The sequence below is a fragment of the Tremella mesenterica genome (genome assembly GCF_000271645.1).
Source record: "Tremella mesenterica DSM 1558 unplaced genomic scaffold TREMEscaffold_1, whole genome shotgun sequence".
NCBI lineage: Eukaryota > Fungi > Basidiomycota > Tremellomycetes > Tremellales > Tremellaceae > Tremella > Tremella mesenterica.
Window position 1 is genome coordinate 116302 of NW_006711225.1, and position 12667 is coordinate 128968.

Here is a 12667-nt window from a genome sequence, read left to right on the forward strand (position 1 = left end):
TTGTAGAGTATAGTATATATTCGTTGATTAATCTTACAAGTGTAAGTCTTAAATTACCTAGTGTCTTACATCTCAGAATGTGTAATGATTAAATAAAGTCATCAGTTCCAAAGTTCAAAGTTGAAACAAGATCAAGACTGAACGGCAGAACGGTAGAACGATCAATGATTTGTTAGTAAATTGACGGTATGACAAGTATATATGTATAATTGAGGGGACAAATTCAGTAAAAATCAGTAGAAGAAGGGAGAAGATGATTTTGCATGCATGAAATTTAAAACAAGAGACAACCCTACAACAGTAGTAAGCTAAAAGACGAGAAAAGTGAAATATAAAAGAGGATGAATGAATGATCTTCAAAGTTTGACCATTGAGAATATCCAGTGGAAAATCATAGTGATACCCAGTGAATCATCCCATGGCCATGAACAGTGTGAAGAGAATAGAATAAAAGATTGAGTGATAGAAGTTAAGTTTTGGAGGATGTGATATTTACGAAACGAAGTTTCAATTATAGTTGTGGAAGAACATGGATGAAGGGTGAATTTGAAAGAATAATGAGTCTATCACTTACTTACAAGTACCTCTCCTTTCTAATCAGAATTTTCATAGGCAACTTCGTTTGCTCGTTCTTCCCACATTTCTGTCTAATGAGTAACTTCGACATTCGGTTCTTCTTCTTCCTCCTCCGATTCATCGTTCGAACCCGACTCATCACTCGACTCATACGACCCAGACCCAAACCCGAACCCGGATCCGGATCCGGACTCAGATTCGACATCTTCTCCTCCACTTCCCACCTCATCAGAATTCACAGGACTACTAGGTATACCTAACTCCAAACCAATAAAATCCACTTGATTTTCGAAAGCCTCCACGTTGACGTTGACCCTATTCTCATCTTCCATACTGGGAACTCGATCATTTCCCATCGATTCTATAGATATTGAAGATTGTAGTGAGTTTTCAAATTGTGATAGCGCCGGAATGGGTCGTTTGTCCAGATTGATGGTCGAGTCTTTTGACCTCGTTTCAGTAGAATCGACGAGTTGTTTAGTCGAGGTATTACCTCTACCCGTCGATCTGAAAACATGTCTTAATCCACATTTCCCATTCTTTGAACATTTTCCAGTTTTCCTCCATTCTTCACATTCCCAAATATGTAAATCACCACATGTACCTTCGACTTTATCACACCATCCGTCTTTTGCGAAAGCTTCACATACCGGAGCGTCAGGGGATACTTTGACGTGGGGATAGAGACAATTGGGGTTTTTGCATGAGGAAGTAGCTTGGAAATGTAGACATGATGGGGTGTTGTGCGCTGATGGAGTGTGGGAGAGAGGACAGGAATTGGGTGGGTAAGGACATGATGAACGGAGGAAAGATGGACAGATGGATAAACGGTTAGGGATGTGTGCGTAGGGACATGTGAGGGCGCGAGAGCATGAACCTGGGTGATGAATCGGGTGTCGGAGATGAGGGTGAAGGTGAGGGTGGGGGAAAGAGAGATGAGTTAAACCAAGGGCATGGAGACAGTTTATGACATGAACGCGGATAAGAGGGGGAGTTTAGATTGGGATAATGGATTAGAACGTGACGTATATGTTCAGGATTGAGTAAATGGAACATGTCAGTAAGACGTGATAAAAATTGTCAGTGGCGATATCGAGCAAGGGTGGGACGAGAGGGAGGATAAAGGAATGAAGGGGGAGAAGCATAAAACAAACAGAGACGAGACAACACCGCAACACCAGAAAACCAATACGCGTCAGTCTTTGCCCCTCCAGAAATACCCCACCCACCCGTCTTGGTATAATACCTGCAAGGTTTCTTTGCCAATTCGGCACTATCATCAGCTTGACTCCATCTCCTCCTGACCCACAGCTTCTTGCCGCCCAGATCATACCAGCATGCCCAGAGATGCAACTACCAAAGCATTCTTCCTCAACGAAGCCTCGAAGCAACACAAAGAAATAGTCAGAGGGATATATGGAAGACTACGACTCACCGACGTGAAGTAGATACCAAATTCCCTTTCGAAGTCCTCCTATATTTCTGTCCGTCATACCTCACTGACCTTCTAGTGGGTGTATTTGGTCTTTTCCTACTGGAAGAAGATTGCGAGGATTGCGAGTCAAGTTCTGCTATGTCAGCTGGGGCAAGCAGCAGCGAAGCTGACTTACCACCTATCCGAACTAATTTCTGACCACCTTCGTCAAATTGAAATATGACACCGTCTATCACGACTCTCCGTTGGTCTGCCGATGAGGAGGAGGGGGGAGTAGAAGTGAAGATCTGGATCTGGGGTGGGATCCGGGGATGTCTGTGTTTAAGTTGTCGGGGTTTGGATTTGAGTTCTTGGCTGAGAGTCAGTGGCGTTCTAGATCATCCCAGGGTTGTATCATTCAGGAGTGACCAAACACTCTCAGACGACAAAAAGTGTGGTAGTGAACAGAGATTGAGAGCAAAGAATGATGACAGCTGGAGGTTGTTATGATGACCCACCTCTTCTCGACAGTCATCAAGCTCATATTCCCTTTCTTACTAGTTTTGGTGACCCAATTCTGTTCTCCGAGGTCGTCTACTTTATCAAGCATCTCCTGTACAACCTCACCAGCTTCAAGTTCCACCTTCTTCCTCTCGTCGCCTTCGTCCGGTATCTTCACGCCATTGGCGGGAGCCAGAGCTGGAGGTGTCGCGCGAGTCAGACTGTTGGTCTCCATCTTATTCTGCTTCACAGCCGGCTGGACGAGCTGATTCTTCCCTCTGAGATCCAATCCGTGGGTTGAACCTCTCCCCCGGAAGCTTCCCCTCCCTCTGATACTTCTACCAGTATATGGGTGATAAGACACCGGGTGAGGTTTGGCTACATGTCTCGATATGGCGCCTATGAGTCAGGCTCAGTCGGTCTACCGGAGCAAAACGAGCTGAAGGGGAGGAAAGAAGAGCGACTGACCTGAGAGCCTGGCTATTTCTTGTTCCATCAGTAGCTTATGCTTCTGTGCGTCTGACATAGTGGGCATGGTGGGGTGAGGGTATAGGTGTGTATGGTGTAGTAGGTAGAGAGAGGTAGAGTTGGTTGTGAAAGGAGTGGGTGGGTGGCAAACGGGGAATAGTTGTTTCGGTATTTGTTTTGAGTTAATCCCAAACACTAGCACGATGGTCCGTGCGCCGATGGTGACATTGTGCTAGTGGCGATCGACACCCCCACTTCATTCCGAAATTTCTTCTTCTTCTCCTTCTCTTTCCCTTCTCTTCTTCCCTACACACAGCTCTCTCTTCCTTCATATATATACGCACCCCTCTTTACCCCCATACAACCTCCCCCAACACCACAGAACATCGACCCCAAGCATGTTCTTCTCAGACGACTTACTCACAAGTAAGAAAGGATCGTGCGTCTTCTCTTCCCCCACCCTGCTCTCACTGACATGACAGTTTCGGTATCATCTGGTAACTCCTCTTATGACTCCCTCTGACCATACTGATTCCAGGCTCATAGCGACTCTCGGTCCGAGAACAAAGAGGATCACCCGCAAGCAATTATCGAATATCGATCTCACTAGAACATGTGACCTCATCGCTCAACCTCCCGAGCCCATGGCTCTGCGCCTTAGCAGCTGTCTTCTTGTCGGTGTTGCGAGGTGAGCCCAACCCAGTCTTCGGCACTACTTCCAGCTTACTTGAAGGGTACATAGTCAGAACTATGAAGTCTTTTACTCCGTATGTTCTCCTCTGAGAGTGAAGCTGACCGGAAGGACGTGACACAGTTTCACACGGCTTTGAACCGGGCCATTCTCACGGATACCACCACCACGGCTTCAGGCGGGACAGGAGGTCTGGACATTCCTGGCGGGGGAAAGAGCAGGTTTGTAGCTGACTGGATGATCCTGGGCTGTCTAGCTAAGATACAGGATCGAGCAGATCACGTACGCTGGAGTGGATGTCGCTTGGCATAGTACCTTCGATTTCAACTTCTTCGACTTGGTCAGTGTTCCATCCAGCTTCCTCTCAACTTTCTCTCGACCTCCATCAGACATGCACGCGCCTTCACAGTACTACGTGGTGGGAAACAGCCAGGTCTGACCTTCAGGAGTGGTGCGTTCCATCCGGGGGTAAGAAGAGAAGATCGACGCCCAAACTCTCCTCCCTCGGCACGCAAGAAAGCAAAGATGTGGAAGAATCAGGGGAAGAGAGTGAGGATGACGACGATGAACCGGATCCTCCACGAGTGGATAAACGTCGTAAAGGTGAGGGCCTCGTATGTCGATCAGAGTAAGGATTGACGCAATAGTCACCTCTTCTCCCGGTCTAGGACAGGCTCGTGATCCTACTCGACTCCGACCATCGCTATACGAAGTCCGATCCAGTCAAAACCTTCTCGCCGATCTGGAATTCCCAATTGGAGAGGAAATTGACCTGAATCTCAACTTCGATGACCCAAGTTTCAGCGCGCCTTCAGGAAGGGGTATGGTGTTACCCGCTGATGACGTTGAGATGGGTCTGGTTGGTGATCAGCTGAACATGGAGTTTGGGGAAGATCTGTGAGGTGTTCACCATTTGGAGGGGTGTCGAAACTGATCTAGGCAGCCAACCCAATATGCATTCTACACCTCGTAAGTGGAAGTCTGTAAAACATATCTCATCGGTTAGCTCCGCAAACGCCCCGACACACCGATGGTAGTCGGGTAAAAAGTGCACTCAAGGGAAACAACGAAGCCATTAATCCCGATCAATCGTTAGAGGACATCGAGCAGGTTCTCGAGGAACGTCCCAAGAAGGCAAAGATCATGAGGAAGGTCCGATTCGACGTGGTGAGCTGTTTCTTCGTGGTCGATGGTATATTAAACTGACTGCAGAACTTGGAGCTCGGTCAGGAACAATTAGATGCCTGTCGGCGTAACTATGGGTCGTCCATGGCGCGAGAGAGGGAGGACCAAATGCAAAAAGAAGACGAGAGGCGTGACAACAACCTGGCTTTGATTCTGGCCAACAGTGCGGGTCTCGTACCAATATGTAAGCTTTCCCTCCCAATGCCATCTCGGAAAGCTCACGAGCAGTTTACGAAACAGAATTACAAGATTTGTTCATTAATATCGCCAAGGTTGAACGCTTTAAGTGGGAACGAGATCTCTCTGCCCAAAAGGCGGGCAAGAAGTATGTTCCTTCCAACGAAAATCAGGAGAAAGATCCTGCAGATGTGTTTGGACCCTATGGTCAGATAGGACCGACAACTTTCGAGGAGGTAAGTGTTTGAGTCACGTAACACGGCTTGAAAAGCTGAGACCTGACATAGCCAAGTTATCAAGAGGTGAGCGCATGATATCTGATTGAAGAGAGACATTGATGGGCAGGTGTATCACGATTACGAAGAACCTGTTCATTCCCGACCTCTTCGACCCCCTAGTCAAGTAAGCTGACGGTAATGATGCAGAAGATTACCAGCTGACTGACAGGATTTCGAAGTGGAAGCTGGCAGAAACGTCAGTCAGGGTAGTCAACAAGTCATTCTTCCAGTGAGTTGGTCCAACGCTGCCTCATAAATCAGCCCTGACCAGATAGTGGGCGGATACTTCTTTCAGTGATGGCGGGATGCCATTGGGGGATACGAGCTTCACCCCTGGAACCAGTATCCGGAAACTGAGCGTCATGACGCCTCTCGAACAGCGGTCAGTTTATGACTTCCGGATTTCTCCTTTTCTATCATCTCGTCTACCACGCGCGGATTGTAGAAGACTCACTGACAGTCAGTATTCGTCAAGGATCGATAGCCAGCGACGCTTCCAATCCCCGATACAGACGTTCTTCCTCCGTCTTGGCCGACCGTGGGGTTGAACCCCGAATGTTGGGTGAGGATGATCTGGAGTGTGAGTGTGTTGTTATTCACATAGAGTCCAGGATTAACAGACAGTGCCTCAATTGGACCTCGATGTGGAAGGGCTGGACACTCAGAAGAGTTACTCAGGTTTGCCAGAGGCGTTCAGACCGGAGATGTTGGCTACTTTGGAGAAACAGTGTCGCGACTTTTTCAGGTGGGTAGGAGCGTGATTTTGTATGGCATTCCTCTTTCCCCACTGATCGGATCTGGGGGTGATCCTTGTCATGAACAACCTCGAAACGCGTTCACTGAAGGTCATCTTACCTTCGTTCAGCATCGACTCCACACATTCCTCTGTCCAAAGGTTTGACGCAATTCATTTCTTGCCCTCGAAGAGTTATCACTCACAACCTGACCATCCTCGTCTCTCCCTCCATCCGGACTCTCTCCAGGGACCCATCGTTGGATCATTTCACTTTATGTAATATAGACGTCGCGCGTCTTCACGCAGTTTCCAGTCAGGTCTTGTTGAGACGTGAGCTGATGGCAGCTTTGTCGAGACTAAGATGATCGAAGTCGACTCGGATCAAATCACTTTTGGAGATGTTTCCCCTCGGGGTATCAAGAAACATGTCGCAGCGTTGGCTTTCGTACGTTGTCCCCTTCTCCCGTTTTTACATGATCCCCGTTTTGGTACTTCCTCCTTTTCTTCGACCTAACAGCTTCCTGTCGTGTGTTGTGGCCACATTTGGCACGTTTTCCCGGGCACATGTCCTTCTACCTTCGTCCATCGGCCCCGGACTCGGTACGCTGATTCGGTTGCGTGAAACTTGAATGCGAAGAGGTACTGACATCAGTACAACTGTCTCAGTAAGTCTGGCTGAGCTCGTTGATTGCTAGTGAGCTGAACATTGAGCTCTTGCCACTAAACACATCGTCCGTGTGGTGCAAGAAGTCGATTATGGCGGTTTTGTCATCTCCTTCACTGCTCAGGCATGATATCGGTACACATCAAGATAAATCAAGACCTCCTGTCATGTCCCGCCATCCTGTTCGGTGAATCGACCAGGTGGTTACCGTGAATAGAACGTGGACAAGTCTCTGAATGACGAGATTTGTGACTTAGAACAATACCATTGCCATGCTCATGTGTTGTACACAAATTTCGTTGTCAATAGGATCACTCCATGTTGTAGATAAAATCTCATGTGTTGTAAATATGAACACCCATGTTGCCAAATGATCTGAATCCCATGTCTGCAAGGTGATTCAAACGTTGGATCTTTGCGTGACCACATTGAGTTAGTATGGATCTTACATTGGTATGCAAGCGAGACCGGGAAGATGCATCAGCAAGTGTCATGACCGGGTAGCTAAGGCCGGGATCATAAACCGTCCTAAAAGGCTCAATATCAACTCTGCTGGTGAGAATTGATCTTGCTATAAGTACTGATTGTGACAGCAAGTGAAGGTGAGAGGTTAGTCGTCATTCATCTGTATACAATAATCATGAGTAAACTTTTGATGTAAGATGAGAACAAGACAGAGTTTAAGATGATAACATATGACTTTGAATCAGACAGATAGTGGTAAGAGTGTCACAATCGTCGTTTCTTCTTCTCTACTGACCGACGGTCGACAAACCTCGGCTAACTTTGTTGAACTAGGGTGTCGATGTCTCACTGAGACAGGGTACTCGTTGAGGAACTACAGCTAACTTCGCCGTAGTGCGTCGAACTGCTGGGTGGTAGCTCTCCTTAACTCAAAGGTGTAGCTACTGAATATATCTCTCGCTACTGACATGAACTTCTTCAGCAATCTGTAAACTATCTATACTTCTCCTCTCCTCTCATAGAACATCCTTCAACTCCTGTACAGCCTCGTGCTCAGTCCTCTTTGCTCAACTTCGTCGTACCTCGCCATATCCCCCATATCCTACTCGGCTTACTTCGACTAACTTCACCTAACTTTGCCTACTTCGCCCACCCTGCTCTCCCTCAGTTTCTTTCTCCTAAGTTCACCGCAGTTCTCCGTCAGGCGGGGTTGTTGTGACGAATAATCCCTAGGTTCTTGTAACTTCGTTGTAGTCGGTCTCAGTGGTTCAGGGTGATGGTGAAAGGAGGGTCGGTGATGTTAATTGTCAGGGATGTCACGACATGGTTCGTGACAAAGAGGTATTATGGGATGAATGGAAAGACACATTCATTCATTGCATTGCATCAAACAAATGTTACTACTTACTGTATATTCATATACAAAATGAAAATCACCATGAATCAGATTTGTATGTCATAATCATCTTTGTGATCCTCAGGATTGTCATCAAAACAATTTAATGGAAGGGTGATTGGATCTCCAGAAATTGTATCTCCATCCACCCGAGTGAAAATTGCAGATCTGAATATTAATACCCGTCTGACAAAATGGTTATTACTTTTATTTCAAATCCCCATTGAGTCTGCAAAACAGACAAAAATGTAAACAAAGTTATGAGGTTTAGGTGAAATGAAAAGAAAAGAAGAACAATAGAAAGTATTTAAAAACTCACTTTCTAGTCCATTTTCCTTGCCATTGAACACATTTGTGACCTCTTTGAGCAGCTAGCTCCCCAAAGTGTGTAGTAGTAATATATGAGTATTTTTCACCATTACTACTTTTGTCAATTCATTAATTTAGCTTTTTCATTCTTACTTTTTGAAACCCCTTTCTTTGTAAAAAAAGGAGAATGACTAAAGTTCAATTCTTTCTTGGGGGGAAGGGGGAGATTGAACAAGATGATCAAAACATTGATTTGTGAACTTGGAAGTTCAACTTCAAATAAGAGATGATGGATTTAGAATGATTTTGTCCTGAGGAAACTAATGAAAAAGAAAGAAACTTACACAAGGCTGAAATCATGAGTGAAATCATTTTCATACCCAACAGAGTATCTTCCAACCTCCACAAAATCTCGGACTTTCCTTGAGATCTTTCTATCCTTATGAGGCTTTTCGAAAACACTCAATAGATCTAGAGTTTCTATATCAACATCCTTGGTTTTATCATTCTCAAAGTTTGAGATTTCTTCATTTGACATGTCTTCCTCCAACTCTGAGGAGTACGATTTGATTTGGGTGGTTATTGGTTTGGTAGGCTGTTCAAATTTAGACATCACAGGTAAATCCTCGTCAATTGATTCTGGCATGAATGTCGTACTTTGTAAGGTGGAGTTTTGTATGTAAGTATTGTCAACTGTTTGAGTAGGATCAGATTCTGTTTGTTCTGGAAGATTTACATGTTCAGTCAGGGTGAATGATAAAGATGAACAAAGATCATTAGGTACTGGGGACATTTCGTTTAGGTATTTATGTCACGTACTAGTAATTCAAAGATGAAGTCAAGATGGAAGTTTTTTTTAGATCAAGATGAAAGTTCTGTTGATAAGATTGATGTCACGGCCGTCGAATAACTTCTCTCCAATAGACCGACGGTCGACGAACCTCGGCTAACTTGGTGGTCCTAATTCGATGTCTCACCCAACCAGGAGGGCGCAGACGTCGAAAGGAGTGTAACTACGGCGTACTTCGGCGTAGTTACTCTAACTGGGATTTTGTTCTACTGATGGCGATGTATCTCGATTGTATATAGCTATCTCTATCTGTCTTTCACTACTGACAACAATCAAGGATCGCTGAAGAAGTTCAGCGATCTGTAAACTATCTATACTTCCCCTCTCTTCTCGTAGAACGTCCCTCAACCCCTGTACAGCCTCGCGCTCAGTCCCCTTCGTTCAACTTCGCCGTACCTCGCCATATCCCCGGTATCCTACTCCGACTAACTTCGCCTAACTTCCCCTACTGCACTCTCCCTCGGTTTCCTTCCCCTAACTTCGCCGTAGTTCTCCGTTGGTCGGGGTTGTTGTGACTAATAATCCCTGGGTTCTCGTAACTTCGTCGTAGTTGGTCTCAGTGCTTCGGGATGGTGGTGGATAGTGGCTCGGTGATAGTGAAAGGAGGGTCGGTGATGGTGGTTGTCAGGGATGTCACGACATGGTTCGTGACAGTCGCCCCCTCCTTAGGCGCGAACGTCCTCGTGAGCTTCGTATGCATGTAATGAAGAAAAAGACACTCAGCGGGTTGTAGGATAAACAATCACCCCAGGTACTGGTAGTTGGCACCGTAGGTTGCTGGTGATGAGACGGACTACTTCGTCGAAGTTCATCGTGGTTGTTTGTTGTTACCCGTGATAATCACGTTGTATGTGAGACAGGGGATTTGGTGTACATCAAACCTCGTCGAAGTTCGTCAGCGTATCCCTAACTTATATGAATGTGAGACACGTAGCGTGGGAATTTTGATCGTCGTCATGGTGTTTGTTGTCGCTGCGACACCTTGTGATGCGAAGTTACCAGCGCCTTGACGACGAGTCGTCGTGTTAGTTATACTAAATACTCAGTACTTCGGCCCACTTCTTCTTCTTCCCCAGTACTATTCCTAAATCGTACTATCATCATCTATCGATTCTCAGCCTTTACCTTACAAACCCTATCAATTTGATATATTTCCAACAATATGACCTCTCGATCGGAACTCGACGCCTACCGAGTCTTCGTAGAGCGCTTCACCTCTGCCCGTAAGTCCACTCGTGCTAGTAATCAGTTAGATCTTCGCTGATTATCTCAGTCTCTCAGCAGGGGAATTCCCCCCGCCAAGTATCGTCTATGGGTCTTGGGGCCCTCACTATCACCGATGGCTCGCCCTTCGTCGCGGGCCCTTCTGACGCCGGAGCCTCCGCTGTGGCTCCTTCCTCCGCCGAGTCCCCCATTGTGGCTCCGACTCCTCTCTCCTCTGGCCAACAGGAGGCCAGACCTGCTCCTGTTGGCCCTTCGCAAGCTTCGGGTCAGTCTGCTACTGTGGTGGAGATCGGTGATGACGACGAGGATATGGATATTGTTGATAGTGATGATGAGATGGATGATGTTGTTGATGGTGGGGAAACGGGTGGTGTAGATGATGGAGAAGGAATGGGCGATGTAGATGAGGAAACGTATGATGTTGATCTTGGTGACCAGGAATTGTTCAAGGATAGGGATGGTTGTTTGGCCGAGTTAGCGGCATTGAGTCGTACGTTCCCTGTTGCGTTACCTGTTCGTGAGTGCTGACATGGCCAGCTATTCGTGTCGTCGAAGGATCTCCCGAGCTTCGTGTGACGGTACAGAACTCCAACGGGAGGAAACGAGTAGCCTACATGGATAAGCTGGCCGAGGTGAAGTCCGAGAAACGTCGCCGCTCCCCTTCAGTCCACGGCGAAACCCCCCTCCCTTCGGCGAAACGGACCAAAGGTACTCGCAGTCAGCCTTCGCCTGACCTGGAGGAAGTGTTTCCCTCTTCCGCCAAGGAGCCAGGGAGTGCTCGTAAAACGTTGTTGCGGGAGCAGGAAAGATTATGGAAGTTGTTCGAGGACGAAAGGGAACGTTGGGAGGTCGCCAGTATAGAGGAGTCGTGTGATAGATGCCGGTAGGTTTTCTTCCATAGAGGTTTTATACATCTGCTGACCAATAGTCGCAAAATTATCACGTACGGGAGGATGAAGTGGCCGTGTTTACGACCGGTCAAACCTCGTAATCGTGGATTCCGTTGTGCTTCTTGCACTTCTGGGCCATGCTCGTTCTGTCCCCCCAACGCCGCTCGGGACATTCCCCCTAGATCTCCGTACACTCCGTCCACCGCTGTCCGCCGTCCCCTCCCCACAGGGCTAGACAGGGACTATCCTTCGCGCTCTCCTTCGGCGAACTTCTCCTCTTCCGGCCCTGCCTCGCCGTCACCCGCCGCCCGTCGCCCGCCTTCCTCTCCCGTGGCCGGACCGTCTCGTCTTCCTGCTACTCCCTCGGCAGGTTCCTCTCGTCGCACCCCTCGTCGTGCTCCTCTCGCCGTTAGTCGGCCTTCTACTCCTGTGGCCGGCCCATCTCGCCTCCCGGCTACTCCTTTGCCCGGTCCGTCTCGCCCTACCAGGAGCCGTCCTACTCCTGCCCCCACACAAGAGGACTCCTCTCTTAGTCTTCCTCCTGCCCTCGGAACCCGGAGCCGTCAACCATCTGTCCCTCCTGCTACTGGGCTCCCCACTCCTGCCCCTCCTGTTGAAACTCCTCCGTCGAAATCTTCAAAAGGGAAAGGTAAGAAGAAAGCCGTCCAATTCGAACCTGCGGTGGTAGAGAATGAAAGTACTCAGCTACCAGAGGAACTCCCTCCTCCCCTCGACCACCCCTATATTTCCAGCGACCCCCGAATTCCAGAGGAGGAGAAACAACTGGCCACTTTCCGTTCTCTCATTATTGGATTGACCACACATCTCCACGCCAATAGACAAGATACGGCGAAGCTCCTCGAATATTGCATGAAGCTGGTCTCTGGTATGAACACCCTCTCCCGGACAATGGCAACTCTCGTAAACTCCTCTGACATAGGCCCATTAGGGCGAACTGACTTAGCTAGAGTCTCCCGAGAGCTCCTGACGGAAATGAACGACTTCTACCGCAATCTCTTCGATTCTCCCTTCCTCCTGAATCCCATTGAGTACGCTCTCCCCCCCACACTTGACTGGTTAAAACCACCGAACCCGGCTCGACTCAGTTCTCAGGATGGTGCTTTTCTCGATATCCTGGCTCTTCCCCCCGACTGTCTCCGAACACTTCGACTGTTGTGGAGGCTGCCTAGCCTGAACATCGCTCGTGATTCCGCTCTCCATGCTGATCACATTTTGGCCTTCAATATGGCGTGGAGAGAGACTCGATCCCTTCGGCGGGTTCCTCTATCGAAAGGTGCTGGGAGTGGTTCTGGAGGTGGGTCTGCGCCAGAAGACGGAGAACAG

General features: G+C 47.8%; 4 protein-coding genes across 4 annotated transcripts; 2 read left to right on the forward strand and 2 right to left on the reverse strand.

Moving 5' to 3' along the window:
- Positions 1–647: 647 nt before the first annotated feature.
- Positions 648–3026, reverse strand: TREMEDRAFT_58043 (uncharacterized protein; the record flags this gene model as incomplete). The annotated part of the gene is made up of 6 exons (XM_007001057.1): positions 648–1204; positions 1806–1876; positions 2012–2144; positions 2187–2365; positions 2509–2890; positions 2960–3026. The coding sequence occupies 6 exons, from the start codon at positions 3024–3026 to the stop codon at positions 648–650; spliced, it is 1389 nt and encodes a 462-aa protein (XP_007001119.1).
- Positions 3027–3357: 331 nt separating this feature from the next.
- Positions 3358–6820, forward strand: TREMEDRAFT_58044 (uncharacterized protein; the record flags this gene model as incomplete). Its single annotated transcript, XM_007001058.1, has 20 exons — positions 3358–3398; positions 3498–3647; positions 3693–3726; positions 3762–3871; positions 3918–3990; positions 4097–4253; positions 4298–4547; positions 4594–4619; positions 4657–4817; positions 4863–5019; positions 5064–5248; positions 5300–5314; positions 5358–5414; positions 5460–5519; positions 5566–5672; positions 5755–5870; positions 5915–6035; positions 6372–6471; positions 6679–6691; positions 6738–6820. 20 exons carry the CDS (start codon positions 3358–3360, stop codon positions 6818–6820), a joined length of 2016 nt encoding a protein of 671 aa, XP_007001120.1.
- A 1277-nt stretch (positions 6821–8097) lies between these two features.
- On the reverse strand, positions 8098–9152 carry TREMEDRAFT_58045 (uncharacterized protein; the record flags this gene model as incomplete). The annotated part of the gene is made up of 3 exons (XM_007001059.1): positions 8098–8218; positions 8370–8471; positions 8704–9152. 3 exons carry the CDS (start codon positions 9150–9152, stop codon positions 8098–8100), a joined length of 672 nt encoding a protein of 223 aa, XP_007001121.1.
- Positions 9153–10371: 1219 nt separating this feature from the next.
- On the forward strand, positions 10372–12372 carry TREMEDRAFT_58046 (uncharacterized protein; the record flags this gene model as incomplete). Its single annotated transcript, XM_007001060.1, has 5 exons — positions 10372–10432; positions 10483–10950; positions 10971–11316; positions 11362–12244; positions 12292–12372. 5 exons carry the CDS (start codon positions 10372–10374, stop codon positions 12370–12372), a joined length of 1839 nt encoding a protein of 612 aa, XP_007001122.1.
- Positions 12373–12667: the final 295 nt, after the last annotated feature.